This window comes from Aquila chrysaetos, chromosome 5, assembly GCF_900496995.4.
Source record: "Aquila chrysaetos chrysaetos chromosome 5, bAquChr1.4, whole genome shotgun sequence".
Lineage (NCBI taxonomy): Eukaryota > Metazoa > Chordata > Aves > Accipitriformes > Accipitridae > Aquila > Aquila chrysaetos.
Window position 1 is genome coordinate 47,282,555 of NC_044008.1, and position 23,977 is coordinate 47,306,531.

General features: G+C 35.9%; 1 protein-coding gene across 2 annotated transcripts in view; it reads left to right on the forward strand.

Annotated features, from left to right (window-relative positions):
* The window catches only part of WDR72 (WD repeat domain 72), a 129,757-nt gene that overhangs the window by 16,698 nt on the left and 89,082 nt on the right, over positions 1 to 23,977 (forward strand). For both annotated transcript variants that reach the window (XM_030016258.1, XM_030016259.1), the window contains exons 5-13: positions 1,829 to 2,003; positions 2,576 to 2,652; positions 4,496 to 4,615; positions 6,307 to 6,452; positions 6,811 to 6,907; positions 9,869 to 10,010; positions 10,506 to 10,748; positions 11,291 to 11,511; positions 12,865 to 13,060. In XM_030016258.1, coding sequence (XP_029872118.1) covers positions 1,829 to 2,003; positions 2,576 to 2,652; positions 4,496 to 4,615; positions 6,307 to 6,452; positions 6,811 to 6,907; positions 9,869 to 10,010; positions 10,506 to 10,748; positions 11,291 to 11,511; positions 12,865 to 13,060 — 1,417 coding nt within the window. The remainder of the gene's footprint in view (positions 1 to 1,828; positions 2,004 to 2,575; positions 2,653 to 4,495; positions 4,616 to 6,306; positions 6,453 to 6,810; positions 6,908 to 9,868; positions 10,011 to 10,505; positions 10,749 to 11,290; positions 11,512 to 12,864; positions 13,061 to 23,977) is intronic.

A 23,977-nucleotide genomic window follows, 5' to 3' on the forward strand; every position in this document is an offset into this window, starting at 1 on the left:
ATCTGCTTTGTGGTATTGCTTAATTAGGTTTTAATAGTTAAGGTTATGGAGGAGTTCTGCAGAGAAGTAGGCAGATCTGGCCTAGCTGATTATCTGACAATCTGTACATCTTCGTGGAGAGCAGTGGCAGAATCTTCATTTCTTACCCTTCAAGTAGGAGAAGCAAATGCTAATAGAGGAGAAGTAAGAATTTTCTAAAAGTGAGCTAAACCTAACTTTGTTTACATAATGATTTTTGTTCTGTAACTTGGACAAGATGGCTAATGGAAAATAGGAACATCTAACAGGAAAACTTTCTTAGGAAAAAGAATAGATGTCTCTAGGAGGGGAAGCTATTCTTAAAATGCAACCTTCAGATATTTATAATAAACTGATTTTTTTGTGAGGGTTTTTTGGGTGTTGTTTTTTTTTATGGTGTTTTTTGTTTTGTTGTAGATTTTTTTGTTGTTCCATGGGGAATGATTGCTTGTGGCGTAGTAGCACCGGAGAGAATATAATTTCCTACAGAATGTTATTGTCTGGGAGGTTTAGTGCACACTGATTTTGATAGCATCACCATCTAAAATTGTTGCTTTATTTTTAGTTAATGTTTTAGTAGGTTTTAATTAAACTGCTAACCTCTCTGGTCTAGTAGGTTCCTTTTGTTCAGCATAGATGATTCAGCTCTAAATGGCAGATGTCAAGTAGTGCAAACTGAATATTTGCCATTTGAAATGAAGTTTAACACCAGGGTCAACTCTTAACTATTTGTAGATCTTAACCAGTGTGGGATTTTCTTAGACGACTAACTGACTATACATATTTTCCAGTTCAAGCCGAAGTTGAGAGTAACAGTAATTACAAATTGGTCCTACTGCTAAGCATTTCTGCCTCTGATTATTCATAATATCTCTAGTAATACTTATCTTATTCCCAGTTACTTCTGCTTCTTTTGTTTTCAGACTTCAATTTGTTAACAGATAGACCAAGAATTATTATTTAAGCAAAACAACGTACAGAGAACTTGTAGTAAATGAGGCACAACTTTTGTGGGTCTATCTGATATTTTCCTCTGACTACGTGATTGTTTCCTTTAAGGATCGTCTTTACTTGTAAATTCCATTTGAGGTGGCTGCTTATGCATTTATAGCAATTATGTGTACAATAAAGGGTAGATATTACACACAATGCAAATGTCCTTGCACATATAAAACACCTAGCAAAAAAGAAATCTTCATAGTCGCTCTGCACCGCTGTCATCTCTGTTCCTTAGTACTTTGCTATGTGTCTGTTTTTTCTTTTCTTTACATGATTGTTGAGAAAGAACAAATCTTCTGAACACTAGGGCGTTTAATGTCAAAATGAAGACTATCTCATGGAGTAGAAATTCTTCCTGGAAAACAATGGAAAAATCATTATGAAAAAAATAATTATGAATCTTCTGCATTTTCACCTGATATTTTTCATCTTTACCTGTTGATAACTGGAGCTTTATCAAGTGTTTGGAGAGAGATGAGGCCTCTCAGAAACAAGTCCCAAACTGTTTAGCAATCTATAATGAGAATTAACACCCTGATTGCTTCCAAAAAATCCTAATATTTAGGCAGGGCAGATACTGCTTTCAGTACGAAGCACCTCTTACTAAGCTGTGTGCCTATATTAAATTGTTATAAGTGTATGTGAAATGCTTGTGTCACTAGCAAAATTGTGTATGGTCTCACGTGCAGTAGATTTTTAGTAATGCTACAAGTGTTGATTATAATTCCAAGTATGACATGCTTAATGTGAAAAACATGCATGCCCATTTGTGTAGCTCTGTATGCTGACTCTCTTCTTTCCGCCTGTACAGTATTACCATTGCTCATTCCGAATGACAGGTGAAGGCTGGCTTCTTTGTTGTGGAGAATATCAAGATGTTCTTATTATTGATGCTAAGACTTTGGGTGTTCTTCACACTTTATCATCATCTCAGTCTTCTGATTGGATAAATTGTATGTGTATCGTACACTCTGCAAGAGTTCAAGGTATACATTGTAGATGTATTTATGTAGGCCAATTAAATTGTGATAAAATATTTCTGTATAGATAGTACAATCCTATTAGGTTTAATATCTCATCATGTTTTACAGAGCTGTTATGTACAAGATGTTAACATTTCACTGACAGCACCTAAGAAAGTGGGTTTTTTTTTTTTAATACTCCTAATGTTCATTATGTTTCATTTAATATGTTTCTTAAAGAGAAAGACAAGCAACTTCTACACTGGTTGTAAGCAGCTCATTTCTTAGATATAAGTACAAATTAATTTTGTAGTATCAGGGAAATTAAGGGCACAAACCCACTATTCTATGCCTTCTATTGAAATACATCTGATAGAACAAAGTAATTATTCACTGTTTGCTTGCATGTTTTGTATTTCTGTTTACCAGTTAGTTATTTTTGTGTAAAAAATAATATTTCATCTAAACAGCGTCCTGCAGAATCCATGTTGTAGTGCTGTATAGAACACCAGCGTCTATGCCAAGGTTCTCTTTTGGTGTTAGGCGCTGTTTGAACTTGGTTTCAAGTTGACTATCTCACTGTTAACTGTTCACAGAAGACTCATTGGTGGCAGTGTCTGTAACTGGAGTCCTTAAAGTGTGGGACCTATCTTCATCTTTGAATAGCATACAGGTCAGTTTTGTACGAGGTGTGAAACAGCAATTTAAATGGTAACATGAATGTAGTAATATCCTCAAGTAAAGGATACATTGAAGCAGAATATAAGTAGAATCTTCTGGATATGTATTAAACCGAATTGATTAATTTTGTCACAATTGTGAAAACACCCTCATTTTGCTATTTAAAATTAGTTGGGCCATTGGACAGCTCTTGCCTTGACAACTGCAATGTCTTTTGCCCAGGCTTCTTGTCTTTCCATATTCTATGATGCTGAAGTTGTAGTCCTTTCCTGCTGTCCTGATAATGTCACCCCATTCTTTGAACCCCTTCACTCTGTCCTTTAAACTCAAAGCTCTTCAAAAATGGCCTTTGTACTCTCTCTTCACCCTTGTTACTTTCTTCGAAATGGTTCTTTAGACTTTGTTTTCCTCTGTCTGCCTTCCACAATGCTGTCTTCACTTGGAAAAGACTCTTGCTGTGTCAAGTGCCCTATTTTTTTCATCTTCAAACTCGCTTATTCTGTGCAACTTTTCTGTGTTAATATTCTCAGCAGCTGTCACTTGACATGCACAAGTGTTAGAATTGGAATACAATGTTTTGTGTTTGAATTAAACTGGGAGCTAGATTCACAAATGGACTTCAGTATTACAGCTAAGTACTATGAATCATCAACAGAAATGGCGAAATGTCAACAGTCTTTTCTGAATATCTGTAATACATTACCACCTTGCTCGACAAACTGTAGAGCATGCCACAGCACTACTTGTTAATGGGTAGAATCAGGCCCCTCAAGAGAGTCTGTCAAGTTAGATACTGCACTGGTGTTTTTGTGATGTGTTTGGTTTATCTGCAATGTGGTTTTTTTTGGGGGGGGGGGTCTTTTCAACATTCCTAGGACAAAAAATACTGTCATGCTGTAGAAATTCTGGGGACTGTAACAAATGATTACAGACATCAGAGAAGCATATATGATATGGTGCCATCCTTTTACTGCCTGGGGCCTTCTTTTGAAGAAAGGAGGAGGGCAGCATTAGTAACAATCCAACTGCTTCTTATTTTAAACAGCAGTGTTTTAATAAATATTGTTGGATTTAATTGGAATGAATTGGAACTGCAAGGTGTAATGAGAGAATGGCTTGCAGTTTGATAGCCATGATTCCATGAGCAGCATACCCCTTCTTTGAGAGGTTTTGATACTGTTGGTATCTTTCAAAACAGAAAACATCAGTTTTCAGTGGTTTAATCAATAATTAATAAAGACAATTCGGATATAATAATTTTGAGCATGAGGGCCTTTAAGTCTGATATTCACCCAAAAAGGGGTGAAAATACATATAGTTTTTAAACCATCTGTACATTCAGCAATACAAAGCTAAGAAAATGTATTACTTTTCCACTACTTTTTAAAGGTTTTAAGGTCAAACAAGACATATGACAGCACCGTATGTCTCAGACTGTCTTGGTTGCAACAAGGATGAGTGGGAAGGCAGAATATTCATCAGCCTTTCTGAATCTGATACTGTCAGTTGATAGGTTGTAGCTATTTTTTGACTGAAGAATACTTAGCAGGTGTTATTACAGGACATGCTATCTATGACCTGCCTTTAGTCCTTCTCCGTATTCATTATCACTTCTTTAAGTGAGATCAAGGTCTGAGACATGCTGAATATCTTCTGTTATACATGGTACTTGTGAACCCTGCTGTCTTCCTATCTCGCTTCTAATTAAGAATTATATGTTGCTTTTCATTTTGACAGTATATGTTAAAGTTATTTTCAGTGGTTTGTTTCTATTCTAAAAGTAAAAGCTCAGATATCTAGAATAAATCTTATGGCTTTTTTCCCCTGCTATAAAGGAGAGACAAAGTGTGTGTGAGAAGGAATCAAAGTCTCTAGACTGTACAAATTGTCAAGCAGTACGGTTTTGTACTTACACGAAAAGGCTCCTTCTAGTTGTGTCCTCCACATGCTGGCAGGTACATTATTGAATGTTATACTTTCTTTTTAATTTTGTTAATAATTTTGAAAAGCTAATGTGTTTTTTTACATGCAGATACTTGTTTTTCTCTGCAGCGTAAAGAAAATTTGTTCACTAATTGTCAGATACAATAGCGTGCTGTATCCCTTTTCTGCTTAACTGCCTGAATGAGATGAAGTGTTTATTTTTTATTAATGTATTTCTGCTTTAAAAGTTTAACATGAAATCGGCTGTCTAGAAAGGGGATTACTTTAAATATTAGTCTTAGAGTACTGGGTGTGTTATAGTCTTCTCCACAGTGCATTTCAAAAGGAGACAAAGATGAACAAAAACTGTTTAAATACGACCAAAGTAATCACAGTCGGCAAGTCCTCAGTAACCAGGGGCCTTTGTTCTATCAGAGCCAATAGCCTGGGTTCTGTTAATAGAAGCCACCAAAACTAAAGACCCCAGACTATATAACTTTTCCTTGTAGCAGTAAGAAAATAAATGCATTGTGTAATTACTGAAACTGTTATTAGTTTATTTAAAATTTTAGTTAAACTGAACTTTATTGTAAAAATTCTGTATTTTGTTTTCCCAGTGTTATGACATTCATCTTAAAATAATCCTGAGCTATTAGTGCAACATATGTACCTGATCCAAACGCCTCTGCTGGGGGGGGATTGGGGAGCGGTGGTGCAGAAATTTCACATACGCTTGAGTCAGCTTTGAATAGTACAATTGTAGGGTATCCTTGAGATTTCTCTTGGGCTATTTAAAAAAAGTCTGTACAAAAGTATTTATAAAGAAATTCCATGTATAGAATGAATAGGCTTTTAAGGGAAAAGATCTGTGTAACATACATTGTTTTCTATTAATTTCTATAATGTTTTTCCACAAGAGGTGCATGTTTCTTGTAGTATATCTACTTGAAGCAGTAAGATATAAGTATCCAAATGCATAATAGTGTTATAAATACATAAGTCACAATGGATTTTCAACTTCTAATTTTCAATGAATATACAGCTTTAAAATGTGTTTAAAAACAAAAATGTTGCTATGAATACTCTCTCCATGAGGCCACTAGGAATGTGAACAAGCAGACAATATCCTAGGTTGCCCAAGTCGTATCCTGTTTCGGCTTAAAATGGCGAAGGTCAGAGGAAGCTAAGAAGTCATAATTTTCTTGCAAGCAAAGGGGATTATATGTTCTTTGCTTTCAAATAATTTGAAAAAAAATCTCTGCTGCTCCCCAAAGAAGAAAAGAAAAAATCTGCTTTAAGATATGTGCTGTGATTATGCCAGCAGATGATCTTTTAAAGAATAGACAGAAGCATTTATAGCTTCTATCAAAGTCTTCAGTATCATATTTATGTGCTAAATTCATTACCTACCTCTTCATAAGAAATTAATAGTCTAGTAAATATTAATAATGAATGCAAGGCAAAACGAAGTAAATCCCATCCAAAATCCCCTAATACAATAGAAGGCTCTAATGCTGTTTTTTTTATTGTCGTTTTCTTTATCTTCAAAATACATGGTTTGATTCTGACTTTGTGGTAGTTTGATAGTATGAAGACTGCTTTGGCTTTAAAAGGGGTAGTCAAGCTAATGTTCTACTTATTGATCTATTGCCCCAACCCAGTGTGAATTAAAATGAATGTTTCAGTACTGTTTGTTTATATTTTATTGTTTTTCTGAGCTTAGGTCTATGATTACTGTGATTTTGCTTTGCTTTGTACTGAGTTCTGTAAAAGTGGTCAGTGCTTTGCTGGTGGAGAAGTACTAGCAGCTTACAGACTTATCATCTGGACAGAAGATGGCCACAGTTACATCTACCAGCTGCTAAACAGGTGGGCTCAGATGGGAAATTCACACAAAAAGTTCAGGTACAAGATGAACTTTGGGAGGTTTATTATGGAAAATCTCTGCATGTTGCAAATGATCAAAAACCAGAACAAAACCACTTTGGCACTCAAAGATTTACCCTGAGTTTGACAGCCCTCAGTCTTTGTTTGACACAGCAGGAGACATAGGAATAAGATTAGCTGTGTAGAACTTGGGCAGCTGGTCCTGTGATTTCAAAAAGTCACTTGTAATTACTTATTCGGTAACTTTTAATTGAACTTGTGAATCTTGAATGTTACTGTTCTGTTTTCTAAAAAATACGACTTTCTAAAGCTTTTAATTTTTTCTTTCCACATTATGCAGCGGGCTTTCTAAAAGCACACATCCTGCTGATGGAAAGGTGCTGAAAGAAACTGTTTATCCTCATTTACTCTGCATGACTGGTGTGAAGGAAAATAAGGTAAATTCATAAAGGTTTACAGTGAGCTTCAAAAGTTCATTCATTATTTGTTTGCAATTACCTGAATGATACCTAAAAAATTGCTGAATTCATCAACAAATTTAATTGTTCTATGAAAACAATAAGTAAGACTTATTCCTTAATTTAAAAATTTTTACTTACCAACTTGGAGATGCTCATAGCATATTTTTGTCTTAAATTCTGGCAATATTTACCTTTTTCACAGGGGAAAAAAATTCTTGTATTTTCAGCTATAGATAGGCTAATTGTTGAAGTGATTTTTTTCTTTCTAATTTTGGCAAAAAAAGGGAGAGCTTTTTTTTAAGTTAAAGGTGGTCTAAAATAGGTTTTACTTCCAAATATGTAAAAAAAAAAATTAACAACAAAAAAACCCAAACCAAAATGCAAAACAAACAAGAAAAAGGCCAACCCACAATCAAAATATAAGTAAGTTGCTTAGTTCTTGTTTTATTAATATATGTATGTTTCAGTGTAACTACATAAATAGATTGTTTCCCATGTGTATCAATCCTAAATTGAAGGGGGTTGAATCTGTGACATTTTATCCAGAATACTGTTATCTTGAGCCTTCAGAGGCATAATCACATGCCAAACTTCTTACACTGTGAGCAGACTGACAGTACCCACAGTGCATAAAATTAGACACATGTGACTCTCTTCAGAACCATGGTCTCGGCTTGAAGAAGCCTCTAAGGTTAAGAAAAGAGGAAGCTAAAAAAGTAAGTTAAGTAAGTGATCTTTATAATTCTGATGGAGAATTCATGTTTAGCAGAGCATGTCACACCAGTTTCAAATTTAGAAGTTACTGCTTAGACAAAATAGTTCAAGTGGACTCAGCTATGTTGGAAAAACTGCATCTTGACTCACTCTTTGAGTAGTTCTTTGTGTGACTACAAAGAAACAGGTAAGGAAAAACAGTTGATTTAAAAAGTAGAAAATTGATTAGAATTAGGAAGTAGGAAAAAAAATCAAATCTGTGGCAGGGGTTCTTACTTTGGCAAAAATGGAACCAGAACCAATATAACAGACTTTTCTGTGTAGCTTTGGTTCTTGTTTTGTTGCTAACTCTCGTTGCTAATACTGTTTATGAAATAGTAATTGTTGGAAGATAAGGATTTAATTCCTGCTTGCAGTTGGATTAGTTTTTGATGTGTATTTGAATGAGAGTTCAAGCAGGTCTTCAAAGATTTTCTGGACATATGCTAGGGAGACATGCTTTGATTTGTATAAGACTAGAAACACTGTCATATATATATACCTACATGAGGTTTTCTAGCGTTCTTTTTATTTTCTGTTGACAACTATAGGCTCTTAGAAAGCATTTTTGTTGCATACTCTTGCAATGCCTGACAGATTTAATTGTAAGTTGAAGGGCAATAGCAGAAGCCATTCAGCTTTTCCCCCAAATGCTCTGATATAAAATCAGATAGGATAACTACTGAAGGATGCCAAGAAGTGAGATGATATGAGGGAAAAGAAATAGCCAAAACACATGGCTTAGCAAATAATAGGATTACAGTAGTGGTAGGAAGCTCATACATGCTTCCCCCAAAACATAAGCATTTTTCAAATAATGTTACCTGTCCCTTTCTGATATTTCTGCTTTAATATTTAACTTACTACCTGAATAATTTTTATAGCAGACTTGTGAGACAACTGCATGTGTGATGATGTGTTTTGATCTCCATTCTTGATTATAAACTGAATCACGTTACAGTACAGTTGCTTATTGTGGAATCTACTCCCAAACTTCAATGTTGTAAATAAAATGTATCCAACGTATGGGCATGTTATTAAAATGTCTTGAAGGAGCAAGCATTGAAGCTGCGTCTACACTATTGAAGCAAAGTTGATGTGTGGAACAAACCGGTTTGTGCTGATGACATTTCATCCACACTATCTACAGGACAGGGTGTGCTTTTGGGTTTTTTTTTTAGTGTGGGTGTGTTTGTGTGCTCCTGCACACATCTCCCAGTTTACTTTAATGCAAAAAGAATCCTGATTTGGTGCTCCAAGACAGCTCCACAACACAAACCTAAGCATTCACTTCCAAAGTACACACCTGGTGTAAACTCAAACATACTAATGTAGACATGCCTGGAGATTCCTAATTTCTTGACTTTTGTGAGAGTTTTGAGCAACTAGAAACTTCCCCTTAGACACCTCACCTGTTTCTAATAGTTTGATAGTTGAGAATGAAGCTTATGTTACAACTAAACAGGATGTTCTTGGCAAGTCACCAATAGATAATCATGTAGTTTGGCTGTTAGTGATTTGGTGATATAGAATTATCTGTGGTGTTATACCTACAGGCAAAGAAAAGCTACAGACTCTTAGTCTTCATGGGAGAATAAAAACATGGTGTTTGTTTGAGAAAACATACTGCAATAAGTGTACTGCACTGACTAAATGAAACTAGGTAGATGTCAGTAAGTCTGTTTATCAATGATATTATAGCTCTGTAGTGTCTTAACTTTTTCCAGATGAGTGAATGATAGTGTTATAGACTATTACCTATGTAAAAGCATAGTTCTTACCTTTCATTAGTTGTAGTAATTTAAGCTATCATGATTGAAACTCTCCTGAATTTGTTTTGATGTGAAGATTATCAATGCTGCCTTTTTTAATATGTTGGTGATACTATTGATAGGTTCTCCATTAGAGACGGTAAACTTAGGGACCTCTCCCATTCCACTTTTCCATTTGGGATGTAGGCTTAGCCAAGGATACTGGCAAAGCAGAGGTGATCTTTGAGAGGCTTGCACTGGGCAGAGTAGACCTGGTCTGAGCAGAACTTAGTGACAGGCGAGGGTTCAACCTTTTTGTTTTGTATTTCTACATCTTTTTTTTTACATTAAAACTTTGAATCTGCAATTAATTATTACATTATTTTATCAGCTCTTTCATATCAGAATATTGATTTACTTTTGTTTCTGGCAGAGTTTTCCTTTTGTCATGGGCTTTATGAATGAAAGAAAGGAGCCTTTCTATAAGGTTCTTTTTTCTGGTGAAGCTTCAGGAAGGATCACTTTATGGCATGTTCCTGATGTCCCTGTGTCAACATTTGATGGTTCACCAAAAGGTTTGGCAATTCTGTGCCCTTGATGCTGTCTCTTTCATTATGTCTTTAAGTCAATTTTCATGAAAACTTACTTGTGAAAATATTTTCACACTGGAAAGTGATGTTCATTTATTCATTGTGTGGTGATTGCCTGTAGTTAGAAGGAGCAAGACACTAACAGAGATGAGTGTCTAGAAATTCTTCATGGAACTGAACATATAAATGTTCCTATTTCTTTACCATCTGTCCATAAATGCTTCTCTGCCAAATGTCATGAACATTTATTTAGTTGGTCCTGCTTATGGTTGTTCATAAGGAGGCATAAAAGAAAGAATTTATTGGGACGTGATCTGGTGTTGGAATAGCAACTGCTGACTTTCCATCCCTAGGCTGCAGAAAGGATAAGTTAGGGGAAGTGATGAAGAGATGAAAACGTGTGTTTTGATTTGTTTGGACTTTTATTTTAGTTTGAATAAAAAAATTAAGAATTCCTGACTCTTTCCCCCCACCCTCTAGAGATCCCAATTACAGCAACATGGACTCTTCAGGACAATTTTGATAACCATTCAATGTCAGAGGGTATTATTGCTCATCTTGGCACATCTAAAGATGGAATCGAAAGTGCAGTTGTCAGTTCCTCTGTATACATCCCCAGTCTTGATAAGCTCGTGTGTGGATGTGAAAATGGGAAAATTTTCGTAACACTAGGTTTAAAAACTGCAAGAGCAAGACTTTTAGAAAACATCTCTCTGCTGAAAGGTAAGTTTTAACAATTTTGTTCAAATTCATCTCAATAAAGCACAGAAGACTGCATACTTCTGACATCCCCTCCAGTGATCCCTATAAAAATTCTCTGAAAAATAGGGGTGATGGTCAGGGATTGAATGAGGAAAATGGAAGATTATGATGTTCTTTCTCCCTCTGTAGCTGATCTATCAGACAATAGCTTAGTACTACCAAGGTGCTTTGCGCTGTTAAGAATCCTGGAATGGCTGTGGGGATGAAGTCATCTGAAAGTTAGATATGTGGGATGTCACGATATGGGCAGTAGTAATCTTTGTCATTTTCCCTCTAAAAGATCATTCTGCTGAAGGAATAAAGAGGATACATCTCGGTAGGTGAAGCTCAGAGTGCAGACCTTTGTCTCCCCCTTTTAGGAGCATGTCCAAAATTCTTTGATCCCCTGTAATGGATTGTTGTATTTAGTCTTTTGAATCTCCTGACTTTTAGCAAATGTACTGTAAAATATGGAACCCCTATTCTTAAAGAACAGAAATAATTTAGGTACCATCTTGTTTCAGATAACCTACCTTATAAGGTTCTGAATGGTCATATTAGCAGAGTCACTTGTTTACTTTATCCACATGATAAATCAGTAAGATTTGATCCAAGCTGGCTGTTATCAGGGGGCCAGGATTCTTTCGTGATCTGCTGGGATATATTTACTGGAGGCATCTTACACCAATTTAGTCTGCAGTCTGGGCCGGTGACAGAGCTATTGCGATCTTCAGAAAACTACAGAGTAAGTAAAAGCATAATAAATGATGTCTCCAAAAAAACCCCACAACTCTATATACATGTGTGTATACATATATATGAGAGAAAAAACTATCTGGCAATACTTTTATGCTGCAGCACTTTATCCTTAGTTTACATTCACTTAATTGTCTGTGGAAGTTGCTTTTAATTTCAGGAGGTTGATTTCTTAGTCTGTAACTTAAGTGATTCAGAAAAATGACCCTAAACTAGTGACATTAAATTGAAGCTTTTAATGTTCTATTCACCACTTTTATTATCATGATTATCAGTTTATATGTTAATCTGATTATCTCCTAACTTCTGAAGTTGAAAAGTGTAATCAGTAAGGCTAGGGATTTGAACGTAGTAAGATAAGGTTTGGACCAACAGTATTTCAGTTTAAATGTGTATGCTTAATTTTGGTTCCTGACACATCCTTGTGGTCCTTTGCATGTATGCTTTTGTGTTTTGAGATTTAGAATAATTTCATATATTCTCCTTTTAAGTGAATTTTGAAGTAAAAATTTAGAAGATGGTTTACTGTACTGAATGCTCTCTGAAATTTTGTTGAACAAATTCTGTCCCCATTGTATTCCATGGGGCTGGGGTTTTGTCTTTTTCCTCTTAAAAAGCCTGTGAAGACATATTTGATACTTATGGTTGACTCGGAGTTCACTTACATGCCAATGTTACGTAGTCCAAAAGATGTTTTGCAATGTCATAAGTTCTTAATGCTTGTAAGGCTCCCTTTAGCCCTTTTTCTGGAAACTAGGTAGGATTTAATGCCTGCTTGGGTGGTGTTTCAGTTTTCTTCGTGGGGCTGAATTTTTCCATAGTGTGAATTCCTTCGTGTGTCACCAAAAATTGCTTGCAGGAAGGGAAGGCTTTGGAGTATCAGATCCATACAGTGTGAAATGAAATTGTAACATACCCAATTTTTTGTTAGAAATACATTGCTCTTGGCTTTTGTGTCATAAGACCTGACATAATTTTATATCGCACGAACAGCAGTTTGGTTTAAGGTAATTTTTTACTACTTTCTTTTCTAGGACAACTGCTACTGTATATTTGGCTATATAATCACTGCTTTGATAGGCAAGTATTGTGAATAAATGGTATTTAAATTATTTTTTTAAAAAATTGAAAAAATCAGAGAAAACTTTGTTTTCCTGTCAGGAGATCACTTGTTTTTAACAGGCTAGCTTGTACAAGTCGGAGATGTAGGCTGAAATAAAACATGATTTTCTAAAATGAGTATGTTTTGGGAAAGAAATCACTGGACAACTTTTACCAAGCTTGTTAAAATGATGTGGTTATGACTCTGGTTACAGTGAACCTAAAGTTCTTTGTTTTGCAGTTAAAAGACCACAGCATAGTGTGCTGTGTGTGCAGTGATCACTCAGTAGCAATTCTACACCTTCAGAAGAGAGTATGTCTCCTACATGCCAGAAAGCATCTGTTTCCTGTGAAGAAGGTAAAATTTGACCTTGTTGAAAATCTGCTAATTGTTGGATGTGAAGACGATTCAGTTTATATTTGGGAAATTGAAACAGGTAATAACACAGAGGGATTTTTTTGTTCACTTTCCTTAAGTCTTGTTTCTGTCATCTGGTGTTATACAAACGTAATTTATAGAAGACCAAAGCAGAAAAATTAACACATTAAATATATTAGAGAGTTTAAATGTTTATCTAAACAAAGAAAGAAAATTTTCATATGGTTCAAGGTATGTCACTAATAAAATAGTTTAAGTCAAATCCTGACAATTGGATGATTAGCTGATGTTGCAGTGAATTGAGTAGAATATTTCTGGAAGCTATAAGTAAAATGTAAGTTATTCTCTTCAGTTACTAAAAAGAATGAAATTTTCAGTCCTAACAATCCCAAGTTAGAGCATGAAGTTCTGCTTTCTTCAGCAAAATCATAATCTGAGAAACCTTTTGAGTTAATTGATAATCAGTTAATAGTGGAAGATAATTGCAAAGCTCACAAATGTATAGTCAGGAAAACTAAAGCTCAGTGTTTCAGGTTAAACTGTAGATTCCCAGGTGATTTGAGAGTGTAATGCTGATTCACAAGGGTAATAAATGTAGTTGTTCGAACTTTGACAGACAGAATTATTAGAAGCTGTAATGGTACTAGAGATTACAATATAGTGTTTTCATGTGATTGAGCTATGTGTCCTGGGAGGGAGGAAGTGCATAATGAGTCTAGAACCACTGAAATGCACAGCATATTAATACTGTATGAAAACACAGTTTTACTAATGTAACACCAAGGTAAGTTTACAAGTTATTACAACACACTGTCTAGGCTGTCTGCTTAGGAGAAGTTGTCCCTTGTTGTAAAGTACAAAATATCTGTGTTTAACGAAGGACTTGGCAAAATGAGTACAGCACAAATTACAAGCCTGTTGTATTAGTAAGCTATATAATATCATTAAGCTGGCATAGGAAATGTCTTCTGGTACTTACTTTTTTCCCCAAATGTATTGAGTTGCTGCTTTACACTGGTGGTTTTTTCCTACAGCTACTGAAAAACCATGAAGTTGTTCTATGAAGTTCTCATATTTTTGCATTGTATTTTACAATTTAAAAATTCTTTTCATCTTTTTGTTCAAAAACATTAATAAAAATTAAGAAGAGAAGGTGTGACCTTAGGAGACTGTTGGATTGTATACAGTGTTATACTTTTTTTTTTGTCTTATTGTGCTGAGTGTCTGTATGATGGTTTTGCTTAGAATTTTAGCTTTAGTTGCACTGCTGCGAAAAGCAATGCAAGGTATAATTTTCAAAAGTAAATACTAGACTCTGAGTTAGGGTACTCTAAACTTGTTATCCTTTTATTTGTTGTTGTTTCCTGTATAACTTTGAATTCTGTTTTCTGATAAACATCTAAGATGCTTCTTATGAGTGTTCTCCTATTTATGTAGATGCATGATATTACAGTTTTAGGTGCATTTTCTCCAGTCAGGAGGGGGCATGGGTTCTACCCATCTGCTCAATCCTCTTTCTGGAGGGTTTGTGGAACAGTACTGTCTTGGGATCCTTCTTCCTCTCTTGTCATTTCTCTGATACCTTCGTTTTACTAGTCTCTGTCAGCATATTTGCAGTATTGCAAATTGTTACTTCCCTCTCCTCTTTTTTTCCTCCCTCTAAAAGGAAGGTTGTTTCTTTTCCAATGTGTTCTTTTCTGTTCCTGAAGTTACTACTGTATCTCATGATTTTCTGCCCTGTAATGGCAGCATGCACTTTTTCTATGCAAATGGTATTTCTGTTAACAGTAAAAGCTTTAAGGTCTATCTGCCCTATACTTTAGCATAAAGTAAATAAAACAGCAAAAATGAGAAATTAATTTGATTCTTATCATTGCCTAACTGCTTGTTTTGTAGCAATTGCCAGAAAGTCACCTTTACTAGTGGTAAAGTCTTAAATGTAGAATGGAAAGATATTGTACTAGATCACTGTTGTAACTAAGGGAAACTAGAGCAGGCATCTAAATTTTCAGCAATCATTAATAAATACACACTTTTTTATGGAGAAGTTTGTAAAGATGCTACCACTTTCCAGCTGTTGTATCTACATCTTCATTGCTTTTTTAAAACTAATGTTGAAAACAGTTGAGAAATTTATGAGGGGAAGTATTGATATAGAATGTTTTCCTTTTTTTTACAGCTAAAAAAGGACACTTCTCAAAAACATTTAACTGTAGACAGGCTGTTTCCTAAGTTCATACCAATTTGAGAGTGAGACATCCTTGAAGGCCATTGTAGCTAAATGTTTATAAGCATTTCTTAGTCATTTTTTAACCAAAGGATTAGTGTGCATTTGAAACTCTGCAATAAAATTGAGTAAATAAATGTACTAAAGGACCACAGAATATTTTGTTTCCTTATAAATCTGTTGTCATAACTACAATTTTAACTGATTGGCATCAGCTATTTTCTATCGGAACTTAATCACTTTGTTTAAAAAAGGAAATAGATGAGATATTAAACCCCTAAAACACTGATGTTGAGCATGCAATGATTATTTTTCATACATACTTTTATGATACATTTGTTATGGATCCATCACAGTCTGTGCTGTTATATTTGTAGGATACAGTGTAACAGACCCTCAGGTGCTCCTGTGATGTGAATTAAGGTTAAAGCTTACAAGGTGGTGAGTGTTTATGTGCCTCTTGACACGACATTGGATTCTAAGGGGACTCAGACCCCATAATATGTCAATGCAACACTTAATTGCCTTCTTAAAAAACCAAACAGAAACAACCCCCCCAAAACTTTAAGCCAAAATAATTATGCTAATGATGTGAGAGAGTATAACTTAATCCATCATAGCACAAAAAGTTAGTTTAGAAGTTTAATTATTAACAAAGCATATTTCTTCATGATACCGCTACAGCTCTGGAAATAAACCAGTTCATATCAAGGCATATCTTAGTAATACTTGTGTTACACACTAGTGTCGGCAAGAGGATAGTGGTGTTCAAAAGAATTGTTCTTATGCACCAAGAAGGGGGGTTATGTTTTCTATTTAAGTTTCACACTGAAGATAAATATTACATCTTTATTTTCTTTGGTTTAGATTTTTTGTTCAAAGTATGTATTCTGGTAAAAATTTTGAAGCTTAAGTATATCCCACATCTAAAAAAAAAATGTGCAAGTTCCCAGCTTTTTACTTTTTCAGCCTTTCAGTACTCTTATTACTTCATGGAATGCATACTATTAATTAGAAATAGTGCTGACAGGTCATAGGTACTCCGAACTCCTGTGACTAAGTAAATAATTGCTAAATAATTTCCTCTGTCATTTTTTAAATTTAAACTTTTGGATGTTGATTTGAAGAAGTCATCTGTGTAGGCCTGAGAAAAGGCAGTTCCATGTGTGGTGTTAGAGGAGGCCAGGTCTGCACTGCTCAGAAAGGTATCTTGCAGGATTAAATGGTACTTAGGCAGTGTATGCCTTTGAATTAACTCCTGACAGTGGGGATACTTTTATCTCCACAGTGTGGTGCAGTGAGGTTCTTTGGGGTTTGTTTTGTTTCTTAAACTATCATTTCTTTCCTAGATTTCTGAACAGTAAATGTTGTGGAGTGAATTCAGTGCTGCTGCTCTGCATGCTTAACAACATGGAAAATTACTTTGACTCGTTAATACTGTAAAGGTGCTAGGCCAAAATGCAAATTGCTGTACTCAGCAATGTAAGAACTAATAGTTTCTATCACCATACAATGCCCAAGGCAGCCCAAAAGTAAAAGGTCTGGAGACAGAATTACATCTCGGATGCAACTTTATTTAGTACAGCTAGATAACTTCATGCTAAAGTATAGTGAATTCCTTGTAAATCAGTGAGATATAATAGCATAGGGCTGTAATGGTACCATAGAGACAAAAATCAGAGTGTATTTTAACTGTCACTCCTTTAGCTGTAAAAAAGCTGCCTATTTCAAAATGAAAGAGGAAGTGAAATTGATGCCACTGCTTATGTATGTCACATTCAGAAAGGATGCAGATGGTTAAAAGTGTGGGAGTTTTAATTGCTTTTTCTGTATCTTTTGTTGCTAGTATCAAGCAAGAATGAGAACTACAATCACCACTTCTTAAGGAATAGCAGGAACACAAGAAAGGATGTGGTTATTTGCTACATTAACAATTAACAAATTAATTTTTTTTATTCCTGTTATGCACTGGTAACTAAAAGATGTCATCTAGGGTGAATACCTGGGACAGCCTACTATGATATAATGTGGTTGGTTTAATGTTGAATTATATCTGTATTGCAGGAGAACATGAGAGGTTGTGGTGTTGATCCTTGAAATTGGCCTGACCTACATCAAGAGCTATGTAGATACTTCAGTGCTACTCAGGCAGACAAAGCATTGTTCAGATGTACAGGAAAGGTGTATATAGCATCACAGACAAGCATCTGCAGAAATACAGCAACATTTCATTATGATTTTAATCTGTTGGCAAGTGAACAGACAGCCATGCGTAGTACCACTTGCCTATGCAGTTACCTGTGAGCATGTTCCCTGACTCTGTTAAATAGGATAAAATCTAAGTGGTAGCCTTGTGCTTGGATTCCATTACAGAAATGGACATAAGATAAAAGTTTTTGTTGTTCTATAGTCAAAAAGTATTTTTCTTCTGGTTATGCAGTTAGCTTTGTGACTGAGGCTGGTTTTTTTAGTGAACATAGAGGACCTGATTTTGTGTCAGACTCGTATATCACTGTTTGTAGTTTAAAAAAATCTGAGCAGTGTTACTGTACTGTAGTTAATGGATAACTGGGAAAACAGCCAGTCTGTTTATAATTTCAGGCTGTGGATTAAGGAATTTCCATGAATATTTCAATGTTTACACTGTTGTGTAGTCAGCAATAATTCTGTTGAAGTTGACAGATGACTTTACAAAAGTTTAGGGCCATCTAGTACCTGTGACTATCTTTCAGTTATACCAATTTAGCTCCAAAACTGCCCTTTCACCAGGTAATTAAGAGGATAACCCCTTAAACAGATGAAAGACTTAATTATGCATAAGAGTTCATAGTCCAGTTTCTTATGATAGAGGCTGACATGCTTTCAAAAAGCATTCTGAAGATTTTAAAATATTTAAGTTGTCTTTTAGCAGGCTTTCATAATAGGTTTTTTACACTCTATGGGTTGGGAGAAACATTGTCACACAGATTAAATTCTAAGCCAGTACTACTTCATGTACAACTTGTACCCTATCTTCATGAGATTGCTAAAGATACTTTATTTTATGTGGTCAATGGAAAGTTGCATGAGTACAATGGGCTGCCTTTATTCCAAACAAATAGGCATTTTAGCATAGTTTCTGCTGAAATGTGTTAAATACCAAGAGTATAGTTGACTTTAAGTGGAATTTACCTTATCTAACTTGAGACTTCTATCTGTATTTAAGATGTCTACCTATGAGCTAGTAGTTCATGTTTTTGTACTGAGCAGGAGGAAGTAGGAGTAAGTAAAAGTCTGTATGTTTTCCCCACTGACTACAAGGGCAGTCTAAATGGGGGGGGGGGGGAAGCAAAGCTAATTGCCTGCTGCTATTACATGTCTAGAATAAGATAAATTGAATCCCATCCCTTTAGTCCTTTGGTTTACAGAACAAAGTAAAACTTTTTTATTCTAAGTTTAAACGTTATTGCATGTGCATGTGGGTAGTGATACAGAAAACAATACAGAAACCATGAACTAGTATCTGTGTAGTTTTATGTATTTTGGCTAAATTGTAATACATGGGTATGACAAATTTCCATCACAGTAGAATATCTTTCTGTGACAGTAAATATTGATCTAATAATACATTTGTAATATTAATATAGCATGTGTACAGGATATGTTCCAAACTTGTGTGCTAGAAGACAAATATGAAAATCAATACTAAATTTTTTTCTAATTAAAGTGCAGAATATTTCTTCCAATAGCCACCACTTGAAATCCCCTTCAATAAGGAAATCAGCTGTTATCTATATTGCTTTTACATTTTTCTAAACAGTTGGTATCTTTGCTTTTTTTGAAAAGGTAAATATCAGTATGATAAGATGTAGTAATAAAAGGATCAGTGGTTTTTTTTTTTCTTGGTGTGTACCGCATATGACAGCATGTCTACTGAGCCACATATCTTATATGTATTGAGAGTGAGGAAGGAATGGGTAGACTTTAAAGAGAAATATTCTTTGCTCAGAGTTAGCAATCTTCATTTATCAGAGGTAGATTTAGTCTTTCAATTAGTACTGGTTTAATATGAATTTATTCCTTGACGTTCATCATGCCTTTCAGAATGAGTCATGTACCAATTTCCTATTTTCTTTTGCCTTGCAAGTCTTGTTCTGTTTTATTATTTTGACATGCTTAGTGTGAGTTTAAAAATGGAATAACATCACTTAATAAAACTTTGTTCAATTTCAATAATAATATGCATTTAACTTTACACTGGTTATATTGTATCTTTCATACTGTCATGGTTTAACTCGAGCTGACAACTAAGCACCATGCAGCTGCTCGTTCCACTCCCTGCCACCCAGTAGGATGGGGGAGAGAATCTAAAAAAAGTAAAACTTGTGGGTTGAGATAAAGACAGTTTAATAGCACAGAAAGGAAGAAAATAATTATAACGATAACAAAATGACAATAATAATAAAAGGATAGGAATATAGAAAATAAATAATGCACAATGCAATTGCTTGCCACTTGCTGACCAATGCCCAGTTAGTTCCCAAGCAGCAATCGATGTTTGCCAGCCACCTCCCCCCAGTTTATATACTGGGCATGATTTCACATGTATGGAATATTGCTTTGGCCAGTTTAGGTCAGGTGTCCTGGCTGCGTCCCCTCCCAACTTCTTGTGCCCCTTCAGCCTTCTTGCTGTCTGGGCTTGAGAAGCTGAAAAATCCTTGACTTAGTCTAAACACTACTTAAACACAACAAAACATCAGTGTGTTATCAACCTTATTCTCCTAGTAAATCCAAAACATAACACTACCAGCTACTAGAAAGAAAATTAACTCTATCCCAGCTGAAACCAGGACATACACTTAGGAGATATGTGTCTGAAGGAAAAGAAGTTCATGAAGTTAAGCTTTGAAAAGTTCAGAGATGTTAAAGTTAAGACCATTTGTGCAAATCTAATTAGATTTGTGCAATTCTGCATTTAGTTTTCTTTCCATGTACCTCTGAACTCTTGAGGGCAATTACTAAATAGGTATCTATAATATTTTTTTATCCCCACTGTTTAATGTGTATTGCTTTCCCTATTTGTGCCCTATTTGAATTCTTTTCTGAATATAATACTTTTTATTGTATTTTGCGTGTTAGTTATCACAGTATCTGAGTGCTTATTAACTATTTCTGCCATTTTCCTGTTAAGTGCAGAAGCATTATAATTGTCTTGGTTTCTACCTTCTGCATCTAAGCAAAGCAGGAATCCTAAAAATGATAGTGCTTTCTATAGAATTATTCTCAGAACACTCTAGGTGTTATGTAATTTTAAAAAACATGTTTTAATGTATACAATGCACCAAAGACTTGCATTAAAGTGTGTGCTATCCCAATTCAGAGATTTTCTTTGCTATTACTACCTGTCTTTGCAAAGTTAGTGTTATGTTGATACTTATACATAATTTTCTACATGTGTATATCTTGGTTTTTTTGATAGAGGTAAGTGAAAGACTATTACTTTCATTCACTGTAATAAGATTGACTCTATGTCATTGTGGTGGGTTGACCCTGGCTGGATGTCAGGTGCCCACCAAAGCTCCTCTGTCACCCCTCACCCCCCTCAGCTGGACAGGGGAGAGAAAATATAACAAAGGGCTCGTGGGTCAAGATAAGGACAGGGAGAGATCATTCAACCAATTACAGTCACAAGCAAAACAGACTCAACTTGGGGAAAATTAACTTAATTTATTGCCAATCAAACCAGAATAGGGTATATGAGAAATAAAACCAAATCTTAAAACATCTTCTCCCCGGGCACAGTTTCACTCCTGAATTCTCTACCTACCCCCTGCAGCAGTGCAGGGGGACAGGGAATGGGGGTTAGGGTCAGTTCATCACATGTTGCCTCTGCCACTTCATCCTCCTCAGGGACAGGACTCCTCACACTTTTCACCTGCTGCAGTGTGGGGTCCCTCCCATGGGAGAGAGTCTTCCACAAACTTCTCCAATGTGAGTCCTTCCTGTGGGCTGCAATTCTTCACGAACTTCAGTAGTGTGGGTCCCTTCCACAGGGTGCAGTCCTTCAGGCACAGACTATTCCAGCAAGAGTCCCCCATGGGGTCACAAGTGCTGCCAGCAAACCTGCTCCACTGTGGGCTCCTCTCTCCACGGGTCCACAGGTCCTGCCAGGCGCCTGCTCCAGCATGGACTTCCCATGGGGTCCCAGCCTCCTTTGGGCATCCACCTGCTCCAGCATGGGGTCCTCCCCGGGCTGCAGGTGGAGATCTGCTCCACCGTGGACCTCCCTGGGCTGCAGGGGGACAGCCTGCCTCACTGTGGTCTTCCTCACAGGCTGCAGGGGAATCTCTGCTCCGGTGCCTGGAGCACCTCCTCCCTGTCCTTCACTGACCTGGGTGTCTGCAGAGCTGTGTCTTACATGTTTTCACTTCTCTTTCTGGCTGCAGTTTCTGTGCTGCCACAACTTTTTTTTTTTTTTTCCTCTTCTTAAGTACGTTATCCCAGAGGTGCTACTACTGTTGCTGCTGTGGGCTTGGCCTTGGCCAGCAGTGGGTCTGTCTTGGAGCCAGCTGGCATTGGCTCCATCGGACATAGGAGAAGCTTCTAGCAGCTTCTCACAGAAGCCATCCCTGTAGTCCCTGTTACCAAAACCTTGCAATGCAAACCCAATACATTCATAACATGGAATGGATTCTGTATAGACCTCTCTTGCTTGAGCAAATAGAAATGGTAACGGTGCTTCAATTAAAATTGTCATTGTGCTTGGGAACAAGGTATCAGCATTGACAATGTGTTTCACAGAAGCGTAATGTTCAGCTTTGAGTCCATACTTCAAGGCATAAAGATTTTGAGAAACACTCGTGTTCCATGACTTTAACATGAATGATAAATGGTTTAAAACTCTTTGCCAAGAAACAAAAAAAATCCCACCACCTTAAGGTAGCTCTCAAGCATAGAAAACTTCAGCTCAAGCATTTAAAAACTACATGGGTCTGAGTAAATTAAAACAGGCTTTTAATCAGATTGGCAACCCTCATAAAATATGCAGTGTCTAACATTAGTTAAATCCATCTGTATGATCACTTCTGTAAAAAAAAAAAAAATCTTTGTAAAAGATAGACAAGAGTTCAGAAATATTCTGAAAATATTTCTTGTGATGTTGATGCCACACTGAGTAATTTAAACTGTTACATAAAACCTCTTTTATTTCAGAGGTATCCTTGCAGTGGAGAAGATGAAATTGCTCTGCATGTAGTGGTGTTACAGATCAAACATTTGATCATATTGATGGTCAAACATGCTGGAACATTTTCAAACACTGTTCAAAGATAATTTTTATGTAGTTATGTATGCTCCAATATTTTTATAATTGGTGCCAGCAATAATAAGTCTTCTGAACCTCTGGGAAACTCTGAGTATTGTGAATTGCAGAACGTGTGGGGGTTTTGTCTTGGGTTTTGTTTGGTTTGTTTTTTTAAGTGGACCCTTATTTAGTATGCCTGATAACTTTTCTCATCTTGGAAAGAAATTAGTGATTAAACTGTTTAGAAGACTAAGGCTTAGGTTTCATCAGGTGGCTGTGCAGAAATAAGTTGTACAGTTTTAATGAAGCTTAGAACTGTATCAAAGTAAACTTGATCATTAATTTACTATACGTTTATGCCTAGGTAATTGTAAAAGCAACAATAATTATATTCCTGTGACCTTTCTGTCCTTGCAAAATTTAGTGATTTATAGTCTCTTTATCTTTTTCATTTTCCCTTTACCTGTTTCTCTCTCTCCATCTTTCTCTCTCTTTCTCTTCAGGTCATTGGTCAGAATTAGATTTGAGTGGGTGAATGTGGCCTAGCTGATAAATTCTGCAGTTGTGTTTCATATGCTGGAGGCTGTGGTGTAGCTAGGGTCAAAGTCATAGTGGTCACTATCTTTCTCTTTTTTTTCCAATAATTTCTGCATAGCCTAAAGACCTGGGCTGATGCAAAACTCAGTTTTAGAGTCCTTGGTAACTACATCTGGTAAGTCTTTTGAGAAACACACTATGTGCGTAATACGTGTGTATTATTTTCATGCTTGGGAGCAAAAAAGCCTCTTAGACTTCACAGAAACTTAATATTATTTATTAATTCACTTTCTCCTGGCTAACAAAGTTTGCCTGTAGGGTCATATGCCCCTGGTCAGAAATCCAAGTCACTTATGTATTTGCAGGAGGAAGATGCAGAAACTGTGAAATGGTTTTGTTAGGAAGGGGCACCAGGTCAATGTCTATGCAGTTCATGTGAGTAGGGCAATGAGCTTCATCTTAACTGATGATAAACCATAAAACTTCAAAAGTTCCAAATGGCTGAATTGTGATAGGAGTTACTTGATAGAAATGCATATAGAGTTGTTTTAGTGAACTCTTGTTAGACATTTGGATAATAAAATTAAGTTTTTGATAAAATTGCCATAACTTGTGTGAATGGAAGCGTTCAGGCATTAGAAGGCTTTTAGAGTGATGGAAGTCTTTCAGGAAGAGATGGTATATGACAAACTGTTCGGTTTTGTGGTTTTTTCAAGACACCTTGAAGTTTGAGTAAAATTTCTCTTGTTTCAGTCTAACCTTATGCTTTAAAAAAAGTCTTGTCATTCATTCAGTCTTGTACACACACACACAAATTCTACACATCCTCAATTTACACCCATACAATATCTTTGTTTTCCTTCATTTTAGAATTACACAATATAATATCGGTAAGCAATTCATTTAAATAATAGACTTGAGACAGCTGC